We start from the raw sequence: 22,145 nt of genomic DNA, 5'->3' as shown, positions 1-22,145 counted from the left end.
ATGAAATACTCTTTAAGCAGGGCTGCATGCTGCATTTCTAGCTTTCGTTCAATACGCGGACCCATAGGTCATGATCGTATTTCTACGTTGGTATTCGGAGTCATGTCGGCAGATAATCTGATTTCAAATTTGCTTCTCCTCAGCCTATGTAAAAATCACCGGGGTTACACGCAGAGTGGCCAGTTCAAATTTTGGGCAAATCTATCGCTTATAAGCAATTTTGTTAACTGCATACAAGGAGCTGTTTTCCTGAATTTAAATGGGATTTACCAGCATTTGACAATGACGGGCTTCGTCGACTGATTTTGTGTAATTATGAAGATTGGTTTTATTTAATTATTTATATAAATAAATATAATATAATTATTTATATTATAAATACTAAATATTTATATAAATATATGTATTAGGGTTTTGGAGAATGGAGAAAATGTGTAAAGTGGGATACAGAAACCATAAATAGCTCGAGAGGATTTTTGGAGTTTTTTAACTTTTCTTTTTTCAGAAATATTTACAATCTCAGATAATTTATTTAATGTATTGCAATACAAGATAAACGATATTGGTTTATGTGTAAAAAAAAATAGCGAATTTAAAGCTGTTATTAACAAAAAGAGAGAGATGACTTTGAAAAATGTTGGAATAATATGATGACAAGAAGTTGTGAGCCTAAAAGGAAACGCATACGCACTGATAATGTTGAAGATGTCCAATAGTGCTACCGCCGGCTATTATGGTCTATAATACTATCAGATTTTAGATCAAATATGCCAACGAATGGAAAAGAGGTTTAAGAATTTTGATGACCGAGACTTTCGTTCAGGTAGAAGAATTGAATTACATTATAAATAGGTGTTTTTACAATTTTTTATAAATTGCTTCACCTGTTTCAAATTTTACCGCACGCCCCTGACGATAGATGTACATCAAATGAACTTATCAGAGCAGGTGTCTCTAAAGTCCGAATAGCTATGATGATTGCCAACCTCCGTCGGGGAGATGGCACTTAAAGAAGAAGATTTCTGTTTTGAGCTTAAAACTAAACAACTTGAAAGAAATTGTATGGTTTCATGTTTTCTAAAAATATTACTTACACCTAATTGTTCAAACGGTTCTCTGTAGTTGTCCCACTGAGCAAGAACTGATTTCTCATTGTCTATGTCCCACACGTATATTTCGCTGTTGAATTCGACAATACTGAGTGAGTCTTCGGGTTTTATCTCCTCCAAAATACTGGTCATGGCATCTTTGACTTGCTGGAGTTTGTTACCGTACATACTGGAACTTGTATCTAAGATGAAGTATACATGCTTGGGGATGACTTCTGCGTCCTTTGGTACGAAAAAGTGTACGAAGTATCCATCTTGCAACAACACCTAAGAAAAAGAAGTACGATGAAGATACAAATATCTTACATAGGTTATGATGCTTTGGTCACTAGATCTGACATCTCTCTGATATTGTAGGTAAATGCAAACAATTTGATTTATTATTTTTAATGCGAAATGTCGTAAAATTTCTTAGATATTAACAAAAAAGATCTAGATTAATAATAGAGACAAATGAACAAAGACTAGAAACAAGTTTAAACGATGAATCTGGTGTTTCTGACATGTCTTATTTATAATTATCTTTAACAATCATGGTATTTATTCTGTTAAATCGAATAAGTATAAATCAACATATGATTAAATAATTAAGAATTTAAGCAGATAATTTAAGCAGATGTCGTTAAGGTAGATAACGAAACAATGCAAGCTCAAAAAATTTTCAGAGGTGTAAGTCAGGGATGCATTCTCTTCCCACTATGGTTCAATTTATATTCAGAAACTATCTTCCAGGAAGCCCTTGAGGAATGCAAAAGCGGCATCAAAGTAAATGGTACCAGGGTCAATAACATACCATATGCGGATGGCTGGGTCTTAATAGCGGACAATATAGAAGACCTCCAAAACCTTCTTAATAAAATGCAAAACATAGCAAGAACATGGGACTTAGCATTAACATAAAAAAGACGAAGTTCCTTATAATCAGCCGTCAATTATGTCAACATCAAAATACAAGACTAGCCTACAACAAACAAGATATAGAGCGCGTAAGAAAATTTAAGTACCTGGGAACCTGGCTATATTAGACAATGGTGTGGCTGCGCAGTAGAAGAATTATTTCGCGCAGCAGCCGATAGAGAGAGGTTTCAGGAAATTGTAAACATGATGACAGCCAACGTCTTAATACAGACACGGCACCAACAGAAAAAGAAGAAGAAGAAGAATCTGGCTATGTGAAGAAATTATATGTGTGAAGAAATATATGAAAATTAAATGTCGGATAGAAAGGGCCAGAAACGCCATAATATTCAGAAACGTCTACTAGCTCTGACTTTGACCTGAACCTAGGACTAGGATTCACGAAATGCTGTATGGTCGGTGCTCCTATATGGCGTAAAAGGTAGTTCAGTCGGGTTAGACTGGAAATTTTATTTTTTTAATCTTAAGGGGAGGTCAATAGTAGTGTAAATTTAAAATCTCGACTGAATTCCGCCATTGCGTTAGCCGCCATCTTGATTTTAAACGAGAACCGTTTTTGCTCATTATCTCCGCCATTTTCAACTTTTCGACAAAAAGTATAACAACCAAAATTGTTGAAAATGTAATTTTCTATCATTTCTATTTTTACAATTTTTTCGTGCCATCGATATTTTCCGAGTTATAGCGGAAAATATTGACAGTTATATATAAATAGAGCATAATTATTGAATTATCTCGTTTATTGTTAGTTTTACGACAAAAATTATTCTATACAAAAATAGAGAGAATTAAATTCTACACAATTTTAGTTTCCTTCATTTTTTGCTAAAGTTAATATTTAAGGTAGTATGTATGCGATAATGGCGCGAGCGTAAGACCTGATTGATTTTGTAGCAATTGTTTTTGTTCAATATGCCATTTTCAACTTAAATTGTTACAAATATGATTTCCTACAATTTCTTTTTAACAATTTTTTTCATGCGGTTAATATTTTCAGAGTTAAGTGGGAAAATAGTAGAAAGTGGTGGGCGGAGTATAACTACTGAATTTAATCTTTTTTCCGAGCAGCCCCAAATTTTGTAATTCTATCCTTTAGGGGAGATCAATAGTAGTGTAAATATAAAATCTCAACTGAATTCCGCGGTTGCATTAGCCGTCATATTGATTTTAAAGGAAAACCGTTGTTGCTTAATATCTCCGCCATTTTCAACATTTCGACAAAAACTGTAGGAACTAAAATTGTTGGAAACGCAATTTCCTACAATTTCTTTTCCACAATTTTTTTATGCGATCAATATTCTCCGAGTTAAGGAGGAAAATAGTGGAAGCGGGGGGAGGCATGGCATATTTATTGAATTGTCTCATTTATTATTAACTTTACGACATAATTGTACATAAACAAAAATAAAGAGAATTATATTTTATACAATTTTTGAAACGTCCAATGAAACACTAACCAAACTAAGTACATAAAGGACATAAATAATAACTTATATGCATTAAGTTTACTCAATTTTATTAACTAGCGGGTTTTATTGGCTGAATTTGTCTATCGACAATTAAGTTTCTCATGTCAGCTAAAATATTTTAATCTTTCAACAATTTTTTTTGGACCCCGTTGGGGGAATTTTCCAATCCCCCTCTCTTAGACCCGCCACTGGTTCTCTCGAAAAATTGTAGTAAATCGTAATTGCAACAATTTCAGTCCTTACACTTTTTGTCGAAAAGTTGAAAATGGGAAGATATTGAACAAAAACCATTGCTTTAAAATCAATCGGGTCTTACGCTCGCGCCTTTACCGCATACGTACTACCTTATATTATATTGGTTTTATCAAAAAAATGAAAAAAATCAAAATTATACAAAATTTAATTCTCTTCATTTTTGTATAGGTTAAAATTTGTTGTAAAAGTAATAATAAACGAGATAATTCAATAAATCAATAATAATGCTTTAACTGTCACTGTTTTTTCCCCATAACTCGGAAAATATGGACCGCACGAAAAAAATTACAATAAACGGAATTATAGAAAATTTTCAACAATTTCAGTTTATATATTTTTTGATGGCGGCTAACGCAACGGTCAAATTCAGTCGAGATTTTAAATTTATACTACTATTGACCCCCCTAAAGATTAGAAAAATAAAATTTGGGGCAGCTCCTAAGGCAAGGTCAAATGGTATCCCGACTGGGCTAAGGATGGAAGTTAAAAATAATCACAATGAATGAACTAGAACTAGAGACATTTGAGATGTGGATTTATCAACAAGATAATCAAATCCTGACAAGAATTGGTACAGAACGACAACTGCTAGGTATGCACAATTAAACAGAGAAAAACTGCATACCTGGGGCACGTAATTAGAAACGAAAGATACCAGTTTCTGCAAACCTTAATTGAAGGAAAGATAGAAGAAAGAAGTAGAGTGGGCAAGAAGAAAATTCCATGGCTCCTTAGCGTCAAACAATGGACAGGGCTAAGAAACATAGGAGACCTAATTTACACTGGCAAGGGATAGGGAAAACAGGCAAACGTGATCGCAAACATCCATTAGTGGATTGCATAAGAAGAAAAATCAAGGATATTTCATAATATAAAAAACTATGTTTATTTGGCATTTATATTTTTTACAAACCTCTCCACCTTGTGGGTCTCTTTCAACTTCGTACTGAACTATAAATTGCGCTGCAAGACCATTTAATTCTATTCCTCCTAATTCCTTAGCATATTCTTGTTGTTTAACAACGTCTGGTTGGAACTTAACTAGAGCACTGGTAGAGTTAATGATTTCTACAAAAGAGGCAGGGTCAAGTTTATCGCTGTTTTTAGCGATTTCATTGCCAGATCTTAGAGATGGAGTTTTCACAAAGACCAAAGGTCTGGATTCGTTGATGTATACCTAGTAAGAAAATAGTAAATTATAAGTATTTTTAATTTTGTGTTTAATGTTGAGCTTTAATTGAAGAGTCGTTATAAGAGACGTTAAATTAGGTACTTACTTGAACATTAAGATGGTCAACTATTTGTCCGGGACGAATGTTAAGAACTAAATCGTATTGGTTATTTTTTCTTTCCAAAAGTTCCTCATATGTCAAATAGAATGTTGCCTTTTCTTCAGCTCCTACGTTCACGGAGACTGTGAAGGTGTTGGAATCTTTGGTACTTATCGCTACATGAGCTGCGCTTTGGCCACTTTCTACTGCCTAAAAGTAAAAAACGATACATGAACATTAACAAAGTCTTTTTGTTGTGTGGTAGCGAGATTTAGACAAAAGCTAGTAGCAATATAATAAAGTATTGAAAGGGCAATATTTTATTCTTCCTATAGTCTCAGCATCCGTATGGCTTGCATTTTTACAAACTTCGCATGGTATAACCAGAGAAGGTTTCCATTGTTTTGAATCCGGTAGGATGTAGAATAATATTTTAAATATAGTTTTATGTGCTATTAGATTGAAAACTTAGTCTTTTTTCCAGCAGATGTCGCTAGGGTATCCCTGTCATTTTATTGGTTGCAATCCGTGACTTCACGCGAAGTTTTATCCTGGTTTAGTCAGAGAGAAGAGCATATGTATGTCCTGATGAGTGGCTAAAATCCCCAAAACCGGTAGAGATACTTGCTGTTCTCTCTGATTGAACTAGAATATAATACGGCTGCTGTTTCGGGTTGTAACGAAATTTGAAAATGTTTATTCATTTTTAACATCAAACTTGTGTTTTAATTGGTATAAGTATGTAATTATAAATTCAAATGGATTACAATAGTTATTCAAAACGAAAAATTTCGGACTTATAAGTCCATCTTCATTGAACCTCAAAAGTAAGTTATCCCACTTAGGTAGTTAAGAAAAACGTGGATTCAAATTTTGACTGATAAATGAAAAAATTTGGTTGTACTTTGGAGTACTTGCGCTACTTACCGCAAAACCAAACGGTTTGGTTAAATTTAAATAGTTTGTTTACATGTTAAAATTTACAATTACAGATTTCTTGGAGCAAAGAACTATTATTGATAAAAAACGCTAGAATATAGTAAACAAATATAGTAAACAAATTATTACACAAAACCTTATCTTAAGCTTATGACAAAGTCATTTGTATTTGAATCGTGTCGTTAAACTTCCGGCACAGGTAGAAAGTAATAAATGTATCTATTGTACGTTTAATTATTATACCTGCTATTCAGTATGTTTACGTCTCGAAACTTAACGACACTACTCAAAAACAAATGACTTTGTAATAAGCTTAAGATAAGTGGAACTGGGCAGGGCACATAGCTAGAATGTCAGATCACAGATAGACACAGCGAATAATATACTGGAGACTAAGACATGAAGCATATCGAAGTAGAGGCCGTCCGCCAACAAGAAGGTCTGATGACATAAAACAGATCGACAAAAATTGGATGCTCTTGTTCTCTTCTTCTTTTTATATAGACATTACTCTGTCTGTTTTTCAATGTGCCTCCAGTAAGTTGTCATTCCATCTTTTTCGTGGTCTTCCCACTGATCGTCTTCCTATTGGGGAACCGTCTCTCGCCGTCCTTACTACTCTATTTGTTGTCATTCGGCTTATGTGGTCGTTCCATTCTACTCTTCTGCTTTTCACCCAGTTATTAATGTTGTCCACCTTGCATCTCCTTCGTATATCTGCACTTCTAGCTCTATCCCACAGCGTCTTACCATCGATTTTTCGCAATGTTTTCATCTCTGCTGTTTCTAACATTCCTTTTGTCCTTTCTGTATCAGGTCGTGTTTCTGCCGCATATGTCATTTTTGGCCTGATGACTGTTTTTTAAATTCTGCCTTTCACTTCTTTTCCGATGTTTTTATTTCTCCATATTGTTTCATTCAGGCAACCTGCGCACAGTGTTCAAAATTTGTCAAAACGTGATCGAAACTAAATTTGTTTAAACTGTAAAAGTGATCCGGCTGAAACTTGGAATATTTGAGGTATTATACCGTATAACGAGTATATTATAACAGTGGTCGTTTTTTTTTTTTTAGTTTTAATCCCTTCAATAGGGGGTGAATTACTTAAAAAATATCGTTATACAAGGTGTTTCATTAAGAATGTCCAATCTTTGATTTATAGATTCTAGACCTCAAAATATTAGGATTTAACTCAAATCACTTAAATAAAATGTGGCTCGTTACAGAGTTACAGGGTGTTTGATTTAAAAATTTAAAAAATATTTTTGCTCAGTTGTTTAAAACTATTTGACGTCTCCTTTTCATACTTGGCAAAAAGTGTGGGTACTGTATACCCTATAAAATAATGTTAAACAATTGTTTCTGGCTATTACCAGAGGCGTACGACAGGGGACAGTGAATGGCTGACCCTTCCCAAATTCTACGCTACTGGCGGAAATACCATTTTAGCACAATTTTTAGATTCTCCAATACTATATATGTAATTAACATACACTTCATTCGCAACGATAAAGTCATCAGTTTTCGAGATATTTGAAGTTAAACATGTAACGGCACAGATATTTAATTAATGTAGGTATTGTGCCGCTTAATTTTAAACTTCAAATATCTCTTTTACCAATGATTTTATCGTTAAGACTGAAGAGTATATTATTCATTATTTCATAAGTTTTCGAGATATTTTAAAATTAAACGACACAATACATTATTCAAAATATCTGTACCGTTACTTGTTTAAGTTCAAATATTTCGAAAACGAGTAATTTTATCGTTAGGTGTGAGGAGTATTCGACATATTATGACGGAAGCTCGAAACAAATGAGAAGCGTTGAAAAACCCTATAACGGATCTGCGCGTAGAGCTAACAATTTTTGATGAATTCGCGCACATTTACATTTACTCCAAATCCCAACCTTTTTCCCAATCGCGCCTAAAGAAGTATAACTTCCATAAATTGTTAATATAGCTATTTAGAAAACTAATGTACAATATTCTCTATTAGGAAAAATACTACTTCATCAAAACTGAAATCTCTTTTCGCAACCCCAACAAATATCATGTGTTTGACATACATGTAAACAATACGTACAAGTGCAATTAATTCAGATTAACGCGCGCATCGCACGATGCAATGCGCCATGTACTCAGTTGCGCAGTTTTGCGCAGTTTGTGTTATATATTTTTTTATGCCTTACATTGTAATCTTTCATTTAGTGAAGGATTTAACGTGGCGCAAGATGGCGCAATAAACGTAATACGCTGCCAAACATTAATATTATCAAAAATTGTATAGGTTTTTAGACAACCGATTATATCAAAATTATAATCACCTTTCCGTGAAGCTAATTATATCATTTTAATCTTTAAAGTATGTATTTTCATCTCAAATAATTACTTTTATATTAGCTATCCACATAAATGAAGTAATAAGCAAAATAAAAGGCCTATTCTGAGGATTTAAATTTGATGCATAAAATTATATTGAATTTTGTACTTTTGATCATTAATACATCTGGCCCTAACAAACTTAAAAAATTAATTTTGGCTTAATTTCGGAATTCTCAGATTTATTTTTTTTTGGACTTTCGATCACGTTTCCTTCAATTTTGAATACTGTGCTGCGGCTCTGTTTGCTTTATCCATCTGATCTTCCACTTCTGTTTCGAGCTTTCCGTAGCTGCATAGTGTGATGCCTAGATATTTAATCTCCATGACTTGTTCTATTATTTTACCCTCCAGCTCTAATTTACACCTTATTAGATCTGCTGCTATAACCATGCATTTAGTCTTTTTTGTGGAAATTAACATGTTAAATTTTCTAGCGGTTATACTAAATTCGTGCAGCATACGTTGTAAATCATCTTCACTTTGAGAGATTAGTATTGCGTCGTCTGCATAGCAGATTATTTTAAGTTGTTTTTCTCCCATTTGGTATCCTTTTTTAGTTCTTACCTTTTTTATTATTTCGTCCATGATCAGGTTGAAAAACAGAGGACTCAGGGAATCTCCCTGTCTTATTCCATTTGCCAGCTTCAAAATTGGATGCCAGCTTCAAACAGCACAAAACAGAAATACATGGAAAAGTTTGAGGGAGACCTACATATATCCAGCCATGGATAGATCCGGGTTGAATGATGATGATGATGATGATGAAGGTTTCCTGCAATAATTTTTTGGCAACTGTACAAATATTAATAAGGCGGAATACCAAAACAAATAAACTGGAAACCAATTCAAAATGTCTAAGTTTAATATTTTGGGACCTGCATTAGGAAACAATAGATGAGATCCGTAAATAAACGGTCGAATGGGACAAGAATACAAAAGCCAAGGCATAGTAAGTTAAGGAAGCAGAAAACTATCTGAAAAGGTATTGTTGCAAGAATGTACTCATATGCTTCTTAGGGGAGTGCATATAGATTTTCACTTCGGAAAAAATCAAACAAGATAGAACTTTTTGTAATTTCATTAAGAAATATTTAATAAACAACATATCAAAAAGTTCTACTCGAGAAGTGGGTGCTTCATTTTTATTAAACAAATAAACTACGAAGTTTTATGTTTTTTTAAATAACTCCGAAAATATAAATTTTAGAACAAAACTGACTTGACCATTAAAAAATTCAGAAAATTTTACAAAAAAAAATTATATAAATAATTTTCTAAAATTAAATCTGTATCTTCTATAATTGTTTATTTATAACGCTAAAGTCACCCTTCTGACAAACATTGGCGCACTGTAAACTAGCGTACGGCGAAGTGCACGGTTGAGTTATTTTAATGTAATTCTGTAACTAATGGATCAAATGAAATTTTACAAATTGAACCTAAAAGAAGAACAATTAAGCTATCTTATGGTTATAATAAAAAGAAATAAAATGTATGGGCATAAGTACGGTGGGGACGGAAAGTGAGCTTTACATGAATTTTGTTTAAAAATGATTTAAAAATGTGTAACTAATACAATTTTTCTTACAAAACCCTTAATTTTGCACAACTTACCTTTCAAGCATCGTACTAAATGATGTTTTATTAAAAAAAAACCTCAAAAATTTAATTCAAATGATATGACGTCTTAAAAATATAATTTTTGAAATCTTCGTAGTTTTATAGAATTACCACCACTTTAAGACAGTATTACTCAAGTTTGAACAGATTTACTACAGTTTTATAAGTTCCTTTTTAAAGCTTAGGATCTAATCTTGAAAATGCATTAAATTATTTTACTTTAGAAATGAAATAGACTATTTCTTTTTGAGAAAATTAAGAATGATAACAAAAATGTAATAAATTAAAAAATGTAATAAAAAAACCAAAAATTACCAGCTAAAAAAATGTTTATATAAAGTGATCAAAACTTTTTTCTGTGAAACTTACCTAAAATACATTTAATAATAAACTTCAACAATAATAAATGTTAAGCAAAAAAAATTTTTTTAGCTCTTATAGAGTATGTCTGCGTAACTTGGAACCTATTGATAACTTTTTTATTATCAGTTTTACGAAAAAAAGTTATTCCTTATAAAATACTCTGCATCGTATATAATCTAAGATGCAATCATCAAATATCAAATTTGATGAATTTTATACGAGGTATGTAAAAAAATATGAATTTCACTCAAGAGTAAAGTATCGTTAAATTTCACAATATCGAAAATTGTTATTAAGAAAAGTTGTTTGGAATTAAAAAATTTGTTTTAGTGTTCAATTACATCCTTCTAATTAAAATATTGTGAATAATAAAGGCACTTCACTCTTAAGAAAAAATCATATTTTTTACATACCTCGTATAAAATTAAAAAAGTTTAATATCTGATGGTTGTATCTTAGATTTTAGACCAGAGAAAGCATTTTATGAAGAATAACTTTTTTTCGTAAAAGTGATAATAAAATAGTTATCATAATTGTAAAAAATGATGATGAGTATCCGTAATTTGAGAAAAAATTGAAAAAAATTTTTCGATTAGAATAATGTAATTGTATATTTAAGCATACTTTTTAATTTCAAACAACTTTTCATAATAGCATTTTTTGATATTCTGAAATATAAAGGTACTTTACTCTTTAACGAAATTCATATGTTTGACATAACTCGTATAAAATTTATAAAATTTGATATCTGATGGTTGAATTTTAGATTTTTGACTATCCAGAGCATTTTTTGAAAAATAACTTTTTTTCGTAAAATTGATAATAAAAAAGTTTTTCATGTGGTTCCTAGATACGCAGACATACTGTATAAGAGCTTCTGTATAAGAATTTTCAAATTGCAATGCCATATTCGGATTCAGTATAATCAAAAACAAAATAGAAACATATTTGATCAAAGTAAAATGATGAATTTAACGATATTTTTAAAATTATTAATACAAAACAACTGTTATTGTTTAAACAATTAATAAACAATTAGCGGCCAAATCCGCGAGAACTTTTTACTTTAACATGTATATAAACTAACAAAAGAAGTTTTAGAAAAATATAAGCTTGTTTGAATTTTTCCGAAACAATGCATGTTTTCGTTCTAATTGCACTCCACTATCTTGTAAAGGTACCTATATTCTTGTGATGTTGGCGACCACATTGACTCATCTTATTCTATTCACAACAGATCGAAATATGATAGATCAGTTGACATTAGGCCAGTTCATTTGACAGCCAGGATATACTTCCTTGTCCAGGTCCTCTCTTGCCCTCAATATTGCCTTGTAGAATCAACTGTAGAAGTCGGTATTTACTATCACAGTTTGTCAAACTTGATTTTACGTTTGACAAATTTTATGTTCTTTACGGTGTTAATAATTTCTTTGTCTTTCCTTAGTCTTTGGAGAATAGTTATGATAGCTGTATGGTGTAATTATGAGACCCTTAACATACCTCGCTAGCACCACATTTCAAATGCCTCTAATCGATTTATGACATCTTCTGTAAGACTAAAAATTCGTATGCGTATATTGATATTTAAAGAAAACTTACAGAAAATCTTCTTAAGACCGTTAAAAGAGCTTCTGGCTTTTTCAATACGAATTTTGATTTCGTAGCTATGATCCCAAGTACCTATCCTTAATATTGCAGGCCAAATAGGATATTTTCTCCACTCTTTCTAACGGTGTATTGCTTATTGTAATTTGATCGTTTATGTTGGTGTTATTACTAATTACCATAATTTTTGTCTTTTTATAATTTAGTTTTAGGCCGTATTTATTACATGTTTCTAATTTTAAAAATTTTAATAAACTGGCAACATCGTACGCACTACGGAATAATAACATAATAAAAACTCGTTTGTGATTGTGATTAACAGTATTTAAAATAATCCAACCTAATAGTAGGTAATACTTATGTATTTACGATTTGTTTACTAAAATTATTTTCTTTTGAAATGTATTGAAATACCTATTGCATAATTTTAAACGAATTACACATCTTTTAACATAAAAACACGTCTTTTAACTGAAATAGTATTATGTATTTAGTAAGGTTTAAATGGGTTGAATGCTGAGTATTGCTGAGGGCTTTAACTGAATTACATAGTTTTAATAGTTTACAGTGGAACTTAATACACCAGATAATGTCTCAGTAATTTGTTTACTTGTGAACTGAAATAACTAAGTTGTACTTACTTGAAAATAATTATTATACCGAATAGATGTTTCAAGTAACCTTTCACAAACACCATTCATAGGTAATAACATAATAGGTAATACACTCACTATTCGAAAACATTTTCGGCATTGACACTGAACAGGATTCTTTAAAACTATCTGTTTACTATCTATCTTCTATCTATTTACATGGGACTGTCTATGCTTAAATTTGCGTACCGCACATAGTTGTCAGATTTAAATTTACATACCAAAATACATTTTAATTTTTTGGTCAAACGGTTGCATTTAGAAGAAAATGTTATAAGAATTTTTTGTTCTACATGGTGCCTTCTACCTATACCTTTAAGGAACGCACTATTTTCCGGGACACCCTGTATAGAGATTCCACTTAAACTTTATTACTTACTCTACCATTTTATTTTCGTGCAGCTTATTGGTTCTTTGATATTATTAGACTTTTTGTTTTTTTTTTGTGGCGATATTTCTCCTTAGTTTTTTGGTCATATTCCTTAGGTATTCTCCCTAATCTTATGACTTTATTAAAAATGATATATGAACTGCTGAATTAGCTGTGGTCTGTTCTATTTTATGAGCTCGTTTTTACTCCATCTTTTCCAGAGCCTTTCTATTTTGCAGTTTCGTTCATTTTTGGTACTTCGCTTTCTGTTATTTGCATGAATTCATCTGTTGTTATTTTATACAGTGCTAATAGTGTTTATAAGTTGGCCATTTAGAGTATAATATATTAATGCTGGTGACAGTATGCAACCCTGTCTAAATCCTCTTCGGACTGTGAAGATCTCGTGGCAGTTCTTTTTCGAATCGCACTGTTGCTTTTTGTTGAAGATATAAGTTTTAAATCACTCTTATATGCTTATCATCGAGTCGTGATGTTTTTAGGATATCCATTAGTTTGCCATTTGGTACTTTGGCAAATGTCTTCTCAAAATCCATGAAGCATTCATATGCATCGCATTTGACATCCCTGGCTCTGTGAAACTTGCAAACTGAAAAGTGCTTCCCTCGTTTCGAGGTGACTCATATACAGCAAGAAAACCTAACCTGCTAATTGCAATTATGCAGAAATAAAGCATAAAAGGTACGTTATATTTTACAGAGTCTGTGTATAATTCTGATGTACTTACCTTAGTATAAATTTTTTTAGCCTCTTCTTTTTCCCTGACGTAAGCTTGGTACTTGTTCCAGCCAATTTCCATCACGAATTCCGAAATAAATGCTTTTTCTGGAAGAACAACAGAGAAGGTTGTTTGCTTGGCTGACTTAGCTGGGTTTTTTACCCTATTTGTTATCACAGTCTTAGCGTAACGATTCGTTACATTGGAATGTACATCCATTTCATAAATCACAGGCACCAAGTAAACATCTTCAATATCTGTGGTCTAAAATATTAAAAAACATTATCTATCTAAAATTTAGGCATTTTATCTAACATTTGAAAATGAAAAAATTAAAAAGCTCGTTCAAAAGGCAGGGACAAAAGAAAACTTCAAAATATTTTACACAAACTAAAATAAACCAAAATCAATAGGTAAGTAACTACCATTATTACATAATGTATTTTTTTTTATATACATACCACTCCTTCCTTGCCTTCTTTTGGTTGTTCAGTTGTCGATATAATAAAACTTACATCTCCTGGTGCGGAAAATACGGCCCTTAAATTTAATATTACCAAAAATGGTAATATAAGGAACTTTACCTTCCTAGAAAATAAATGTTTAATTGTTAATCCAAAAAATAGGAAAAAATTCAGTTAAAATTAAGTAAAATATTTGTTTATTTCGCAATAATCGATAATTATAAAATAAAATACCGGTTTTCTCTCTGAATTTATATATTTTAAATACGTTTATACATATGGTTATAAAACATATACGTCTAACGATTTATCAATGTACTTGTCTTTGATTACTGCAACGCCATATTGTCGAGGAAAGTTATTTTCTCTTCCATAGAAGTAGATAACATAGTCATCAATATCTAATTTTCCTGGACCTTGCTCAATATTAATTTAAATATCATAATTTTCTGTCAAACTCCTTTTTATTAAACTATAAAGTAGCTAACGCCCCGTTTCATAATCAACTTAAGCAGGAAACCCATTATGAACGCCCGCACAGCACAGGCCGGCACGTCCAAAAACTCATTTGTAACGGCCGGCACGGCACGGCACCGGAAAAATGATCATTTGCCATGGAGACCTCGTCAGAAGAGTAAGTGAAATTTGTGCTGAAATTGAAACAGACGAAAATGCAACATTACGACGGAAACATCGGTTTTGGGTTCACGAAATATTAAAGAAAGAAGAGAATATGGCGATTTTCATCATCTTTTCCCGCATAAAGATGATCCAAAATTTCTCAAATATTTTCGAATGTCTCAAACCAAATTTTATATTTCCATATTTCAAAACAAACACGCACTTTCAATTAAAAAATCAACAAATCTGCTTACTACCAAAAATTATGACGCACTGGCGCCTAGTGGCCGTTCAGGTTGTTCGACTTTAACGGATTTTATTCTCCTCGGAGAATTTTGGCCGTTCCGTTTGCGTGCTGGACTTTGCCGGGCCGAGCTGGCCGCTTATAATGGGTTACGTTGCATTTAAAACTATACAAATCAATTTGGACTGTCCTGTGCCGTGTCGGGCGTTCATAATGGGTTTCCTGCTTTAAGTGAACATTAACCAAAGTTCATTTTAAGGTTGACATTTACCCATAACAATTCCATTGATAAAGGTACATACCAACTTAAAATTTTTTTGAGTATACTTGATTATAAAAATGCCACAAGAAAATAGCTTCAGAACAACAACTTAAAATTTAAAGTCTACTTTAACGATTATGAAACCGGGCGTAATTCTTGTTAACGGAATTGAAAGAAAAATTAGGGAATGTGAGAATAACTATCAAAACAAAGAGATACAGTTCTAAGAGGGGACCATACCAACAAATGACTTCAATTCGCAGCTACAAACATGTAGGGGTAGTTTTTGTACCTATATGTGTACTGATTATCTGTAGTCTATTAGAGACTATTATATAGAGTTTATTTGTTGTATGGTGTTGTTAACATTATTTATGTTAAGGTCCGACTGGTATATTATTTGACAAATAATGACATGATTTCGAAGTCAGTTAAGTATGATATAATGAATGCCCTGTAGTACATTATTTGACAGTTTTTGCTGTAAATTTTAAAGAATTGTTTGGATTGACATGAAATTTGACATTTCAATATTGACAATTTGACATTTGACATGAAGTCAATATTTTTCGAGTTATTTTCGAGTGAATATGTACATTTTTAAACAAAACAAACACGTTTTTAGATAATTTTTCGCAAATAATTCAAAAAGTAAGCATTTTATCGAAAAAATCATTCTTAGCAAAAATATAGCTTGTAAAAAAGTGAAAAAAAAACGGTTTATACAGTACATATATATGAAGTCTCTAGACCTAGTAGAAGCAGAGTTTTAGCTAAAGAAAAATGGGTTCATATCCGCCAAATTTCAAATAAATATATTATATTTCAACGTGAAATAACCAAAAAATGAAAAATGTCCTAGTTCGAGTCAACTCCAACTAAAACGAGCAGTAAAAGTTGATTTGAAAAATTTAATTCAACTTTTACTAGTTTGAGTTGACTATTCCTGGATCGATTCAGTAAATGTTGATTATACGGGTATATTCTCACGTGCGATTTTGATGACTGTGCGTCTCTTTGTTTTGACCGTTTCAACTACCTACTTATCATGATTTGAACATATAGGCCAGGAAATGAAACTGAAAAATGGAAAAACCTCGCAATTTTTTCGTCCAGCATCGATTTGTATAATAAATTTGGGATTAGGCTCATTTTACCCTCTAGTACATTTTCTATATTGAGCCGTTGTACGTTTTTGGTTTTTTAAGGATGATAACTACCCCTAATTATTGTAAAAAATTATAAAATAACATTTTAAACTTTAATATGGTCAACATTTAGTTTTTATTAGTTAAATCATCATTGTCTTATGCTTTAGGATATAATATTATAATATTTCAACTCTTAAAACCACCCTTGTTGGAGCTATATATAAAAAATTACTTATCCTAAAAGAATGATTTCGGCTTGCATCGATTTGCATAAAAATTTGGGATTAGGATCATCTCACCCTGTACTTCATATTCTATATCATACTCAAGGGCGTTGATTATTTTAAGGGGTGTAAACTACCCGTTATTGTCAAAAATTATATAAAACATTGTAAACCGTAATATGGGTAAAATTTAGTTTTGTTTTGTTAAATAATGACTGTATTATGCTTTAGGATATAATATCATAGGATATAAATACTTCAACCCTTAAAAATCACGCTTAATAACATTGCAATTTTTATAAGTAATTTAATAGATCTATACAGAAAAAAAAGTAGAATTACGTACAAAAACACTTATTTACACAAAAATACGAATTTACAAATACAAATACAAATAGTTTTTTAGTCATCTTCATCGAGATCGATGTCATCTTCGTCTTTTTCTATAACTGGTGGGCTATCTTATAGCTATAAGAGCTAAATTATATATACAGGCTTTGTAAATTAAATTCCGTAAGATTCCTTAGTTTTTAAGTAGGGTGCGTTTAAAGGGCTCGAATAAGGAGTTGTTTGCTTGTAAATAGATGTTTTAAGCAGCTATATCTCGCTAAATGTTCACTGTAAAGAAAATCTTGGCAAAGGTTAATTTTAGTTATTAAAAAAGATACAATTTAATACATACTTTATAATTTTTTTTGCATCTCTAATATTTTCAGAAATATTTTGAATAGAAGATAAGAGATATTTTGAATAAGAGATATTTGAAGAAATTTCAAAAAAAATATCTCTCCAATCTCCAATTTTATCTCCTTTAACTTCAATTTTTCTAAATTTTAAATAGGTCAAACTTCTTGGGTGTACTGATAATACATATACATATAAAAAGAATTACAGAAGGCCGAAGATCAATTTGAATTAGGAGGGTAGTTTTCACTGATTTTTTCGTAGAACAAAGTAGGTACCGACCTTATTTTGATCATAAGTCGCTCAATTTTTATGCTAGAAACTTTTTTTTGAAAGGTCTAATTTTATACTTAAAAATATTTTGTAAGTTTTCCTCGAAAAATGCTTAGTTTTTCCGTTATTTGGCTTGGAATAGTTCAAATTATGTATTTGACGAAAAAAGTTAACCTTTAACATGCCGTATCTCAGTTTGTATTGGTTGTAGAAAAATTATAAAAAAAGGATTTTGTTTCTGTTTCTAAAAGATACATTTTTTAAAGCTACAGTTTTTTTATTCACTGTATATTTTCTGAGTTATTCTCAAAAAATCCTCTAAAAAGTCGATTTTTTTGTCGAAAAACTATTACTTTCAACCGCGAATACCTCGAAAAATATTAGTTTTACGAAGAAAACGTAAGGAACAATTTTTTTAGAGTGCATTTTCCATCAATTTCCCTGGTTAAAATGTAATGAAAAATTCCCGCTCCCGAGATTAGGTGGCAACCACCTCTAAAGTCCCATCGTACAGCGGCATGATATACAAAATGATTATTGGGCTATTCCTTACCTTTTGTGAAGATTTCCAGTAAATCCATGATAAACGAAAAAATTGCGAGCCAAAATGCTTCATTTCCTGAACTTATATCCAGTAACATTTAATTTCTAAATAGAATCGGTTGTTTGTGTGAATCAACTTTTACTAAATGGCATTGGGAAGAGTATACTTTAACTAGTTGGGTCTACTTTTAAATGTTGAATAAAAATCTTCATTTTATATTTATAATCAACATTTACTGAAACCAGCCGTTTGAGTTGACTCGAACTAGGAATAGTCAACTCCAACTGGATAATCAACTTGAACTGTAACATATGTTCCGATGGCCTATAATGGCCCGAGGTATATACGTTGACCGAAAGCGTTATTATCTATAATACCCGTGGTGCCTTCAACGTTGATTGTCCGACTAAATTCTTCTTTTCATGTAAAAAATTTGAATGAATTTTGAATTAATTAGTTTTCAAATAAGTACATTTACCAGCAATAGTCGTAACGTAACGCGACCCTGCTCACGCAAGCCATGGCTATTCCCCAAACCCAAATAGGGGAGGTCATGTCCCGATCCAAGTTTCCTACCAAATATCCAAAAATCCTTTCCGATTATCCAACCCACAGGAGTAAACCTAATGCGCCAGAAAAATCATTGGGGAAGGCAACGGGAAACCACTCCAATTATTTCTCCCGAGTAAAGTTAACATGGCGCAATCCAAACATAATCAGAGTATTACTGATCATGGATCTCGGAAACCAAGATTCGGCAGGGAACGGTGCGCACCAGACTGTAGGGCCTTCCCGGTTGTCACCACACGAAACCCCTACAATTTAAAAAGTACGACAACTTTAAAAATGTCTAGCAGTACAATCAGATTAGGCACATGGAATGTTAAAAGCCTCTATCCAGCAGGTAAGCTCAGTAACTTAGTTCAAGAGGTTAAACGCTTAAAAATTGATATAATGGGAATCAGTGAGCTCCGCTGGCCTGGAGCGGGAACATGTGAACAAGATGAAGGCACACTATACTATTCTGGAAGTGTAGAAGATAACGTACATCATAGGAATGGAGTTGGCATATTGATAACATCTAATTTCAAGAAATATGTAAAATATTTTGTACCTGTGAACGACAGACCAGCGATACTCCAATTAAATAGTAAACCATTTAATGTCAATGTTATCCAGATATATGCCCCTACTTCAGAAAAGAAATATGACAATGATGTTGAATCATTCTATAGTCAATTAAAACAGGCACTTAACAATCTAAAAAGGAACGAAATCACATATATTATTGGAGATTTTAACGCGAAAATTGGTCAAGGATGAAGATCTGAGCTGATAGGTGAATATGGACTAGGGGAGAGCAATGAAAGAGGCGATAGATTATACCAGTTTTGTCAAGAACATGACATGATAATCGCAAATACATGGTTCAAATTACACAAAAGAAGATTATATACATGGAAGGGACCAGGAGATAACTCACTTCATATAATTATAAATCAGATAGATTATATTCTAGTAAACAAGAGATTCAAGAATGGTGTCAAGAGATCAACGACATATCCTGATGCAGATATCGGTTCAGACCATAACCCTCTAATAGCTGACATACAAGTGAAGCTCAAAAAAGTCGAAGAAAGCCCCAAAACACCAAAATTACATATATCAGCATCCAACAAAACGCTAATAGAAAATGACCTGAATAATCAGCTAAAAAATTCAAGAAATGAAAACATACAGAAATATGGAACACGTTTAAAGATCTTACCTGGAAAGTAATGGAAAAATATACAACAACGATGCAGAGGCACAAAAAACAACAATGGATGACTGATGAAATCCTGGAATTGATGGAGCAGAGAAGAAAACTGAAAGATAACAAAACAGCATACAAAGAAAAACAGAAACTAATTAAACAAAAAATAAAGGTAGCTAAAGAAAAATGGATGGAGGATAAATGCAAGGAATTAGAAAAGTTGAATGAAAAACATGATACGTTTAATATGTTTAAAAAAGTTAGAGAAGTAGCTGGTCTTTATCATAAGAAAACTCCACACACTATAACCGATTCGTCAGGAAAAATGATATAGTCTGTTCGCTAAACTCAGACGCAACTTTCTAGATATTTTAGTCGGTAATTTTGCCAATTTTAGTAAAATTGGCAAAAAATAATTACTAAATAGTTAATAATCACTAAATAGTTAGTAAAAAACAAAAAAATTATCGACTAAAATATGTAGCCAGTTGCGTCTGAGTTTAGCGAACAGACTATAATAGACGAACATGAAATTCGAACTACCTGGTATAATTATATAAATGAACTGTATACTTATGATAGACCCGAAGAACTGGAGACTTTAGATGAAGGTGAAGGACCAGAAATACTAAAATCAGAAATACAACATGCTATAAAATTGGCAAAAAACAAGAAAGCCGTTGGTCCCGACAACATACCTACAGAAATGTTAAAGCTCATAAATGAGGAAAACATTGGAATACTAGTCAAACTTTTCAATGATGTTTATTCGACTGGTGATATCCCTGAAGATTGGTTAAAGTCCGAATTCATAACCCTACCAAAAAAACAACGTCCAAAAAACTGTAGCGATTATAGAATGATCGCCTTATGAGCCACACCTTGAAAATTTTTCTACGTATCATCCACAGTATAATCAGAGATAAATGTGAAGAAGATCAGGATGAAACACAATTTGGCTTCAGAAATGGACTGGGAACCCGAGACGCACTCTTTGCACTAAATGTGTTATTGCAGAAATGCCGAGATCAAAGGAAAGACGTCTTTGCTGTATTTATTGACTATGAGAAGGCCTTTGATCAAGTACAACATCACAAATTAATTAAAATATTAAAGGATAAAGGAGTTGATAGTCAAGATGTACGAATCATAGAAAAATTATACTGGCGTCAAACAGCGACAGCTTGCATAAACGAAAAATCAACAGAAATATGCAAAATACAAAGAGGTGCCAGACAGGGTTGTATACTGTCCCCACTGTTATTCAATTTATATTCAGATAGAATATTTAAGGAAGCGCTGCATAATTTGGAATGGGGTGTGAAAGTTAATGGAATTCTGATAAATACAATCAGATATGCAGACGATACAGTTATTTTAAGTGATGATATGAATGGATTACAACACCTTTTAAATGCCATTGACACATTGGGAAGAGAGTTTGGCCTAAATATAAACTGTTCAAAAACAAAATACATGGTATTTAGCCGTTTAGCCCATCAAGATTCACGGTTATATGTTGATGGTCATATAATTCAAAGAGTACCCAGTTTTAAATATCTTGGTTGCCATATTACTGAACAACTAGATCCAGATAAAGAGATAAAATGTAGAATCGAGATAGCCCGCACGACATTTTTAAAAATGAGGTCATTCTTCTGTAATGATACCTTGCAACTTCAACTTCGAAAGCGCATGATTAAATGCTACATTTGGTCAGTCCTCTTGTATGGTGCCGAAGCATGGACATTAAAAATATCCACCATTAACCGTTTGGAGGCCTTTGAAATGTGGCTGCACAGACGTATTCTGAAAATACCATGGACGGCTATGCTGACAAATGTGGCAGTCCTTAAGAGAGCAAATGATACCCGCGAGCTGCTTGATAACATCAAATATAGAAAGATGGCCTATTTTGGACACGTAGTGAGGGGAGACCGGTATAATATTCTTCAACTTATTATGATGGGTAAAATCGAAGGACGCAGAGGAATTGGTAGAAAGCAGGCCTCTTGGTTGAAGAATATCCGGGAGTGGACAGGAATAAAGAAAGCAGAACACCTATTTAGAATAGCTCGAGACAGAGACAGAGTCGCCATGTTAATCGCCAACGTCAAGGGGACTTGATAGGGCACGTTAAGAAGAAGAAGTCGTAACGTAATTGCGGTAACCATAGTTTTACTTATGTAGGTTTTTATTTGTCGACTTGACAGTTAGTTA

General features: G+C 32.3%; 1 protein-coding gene across 1 annotated transcript in view; it reads right to left on the bottom strand.

Moving 5' to 3' along the window:
* LOC114328537 (inter-alpha-trypsin inhibitor heavy chain H3) overlaps positions 1-22,145 on the bottom strand; it is a 90,632-nt gene that overhangs the window by 42,045 nt on the left and 26,442 nt on the right. The window contains exons 2-6 of the mRNA XM_050653668.1: positions 14,164-14,290; positions 13,712-13,966; positions 5,029-5,232; positions 4,665-4,928; positions 1,095-1,376 (exon numbers count right to left, since the gene is read on the bottom strand). Coding sequence (XP_050509625.1) covers positions 1,095-1,376; positions 4,665-4,928; positions 5,029-5,232; positions 13,712-13,966; positions 14,164-14,290 — 1,132 coding nt within the window. The remainder of the gene's footprint in view (positions 1-1,094; positions 1,377-4,664; positions 4,929-5,028; positions 5,233-13,711; positions 13,967-14,163; positions 14,291-22,145) is intronic.

This window comes from Diabrotica virgifera, chromosome 6 (assembly GCF_917563875.1).
Source record: "Diabrotica virgifera virgifera chromosome 6, PGI_DIABVI_V3a".
NCBI lineage: Eukaryota > Metazoa > Arthropoda > Insecta > Coleoptera > Chrysomelidae > Diabrotica > Diabrotica virgifera.
Note: the sequence above shows the minus strand (reverse complement) of the source record. Positions and strands in the feature narration are given on the sequence as shown.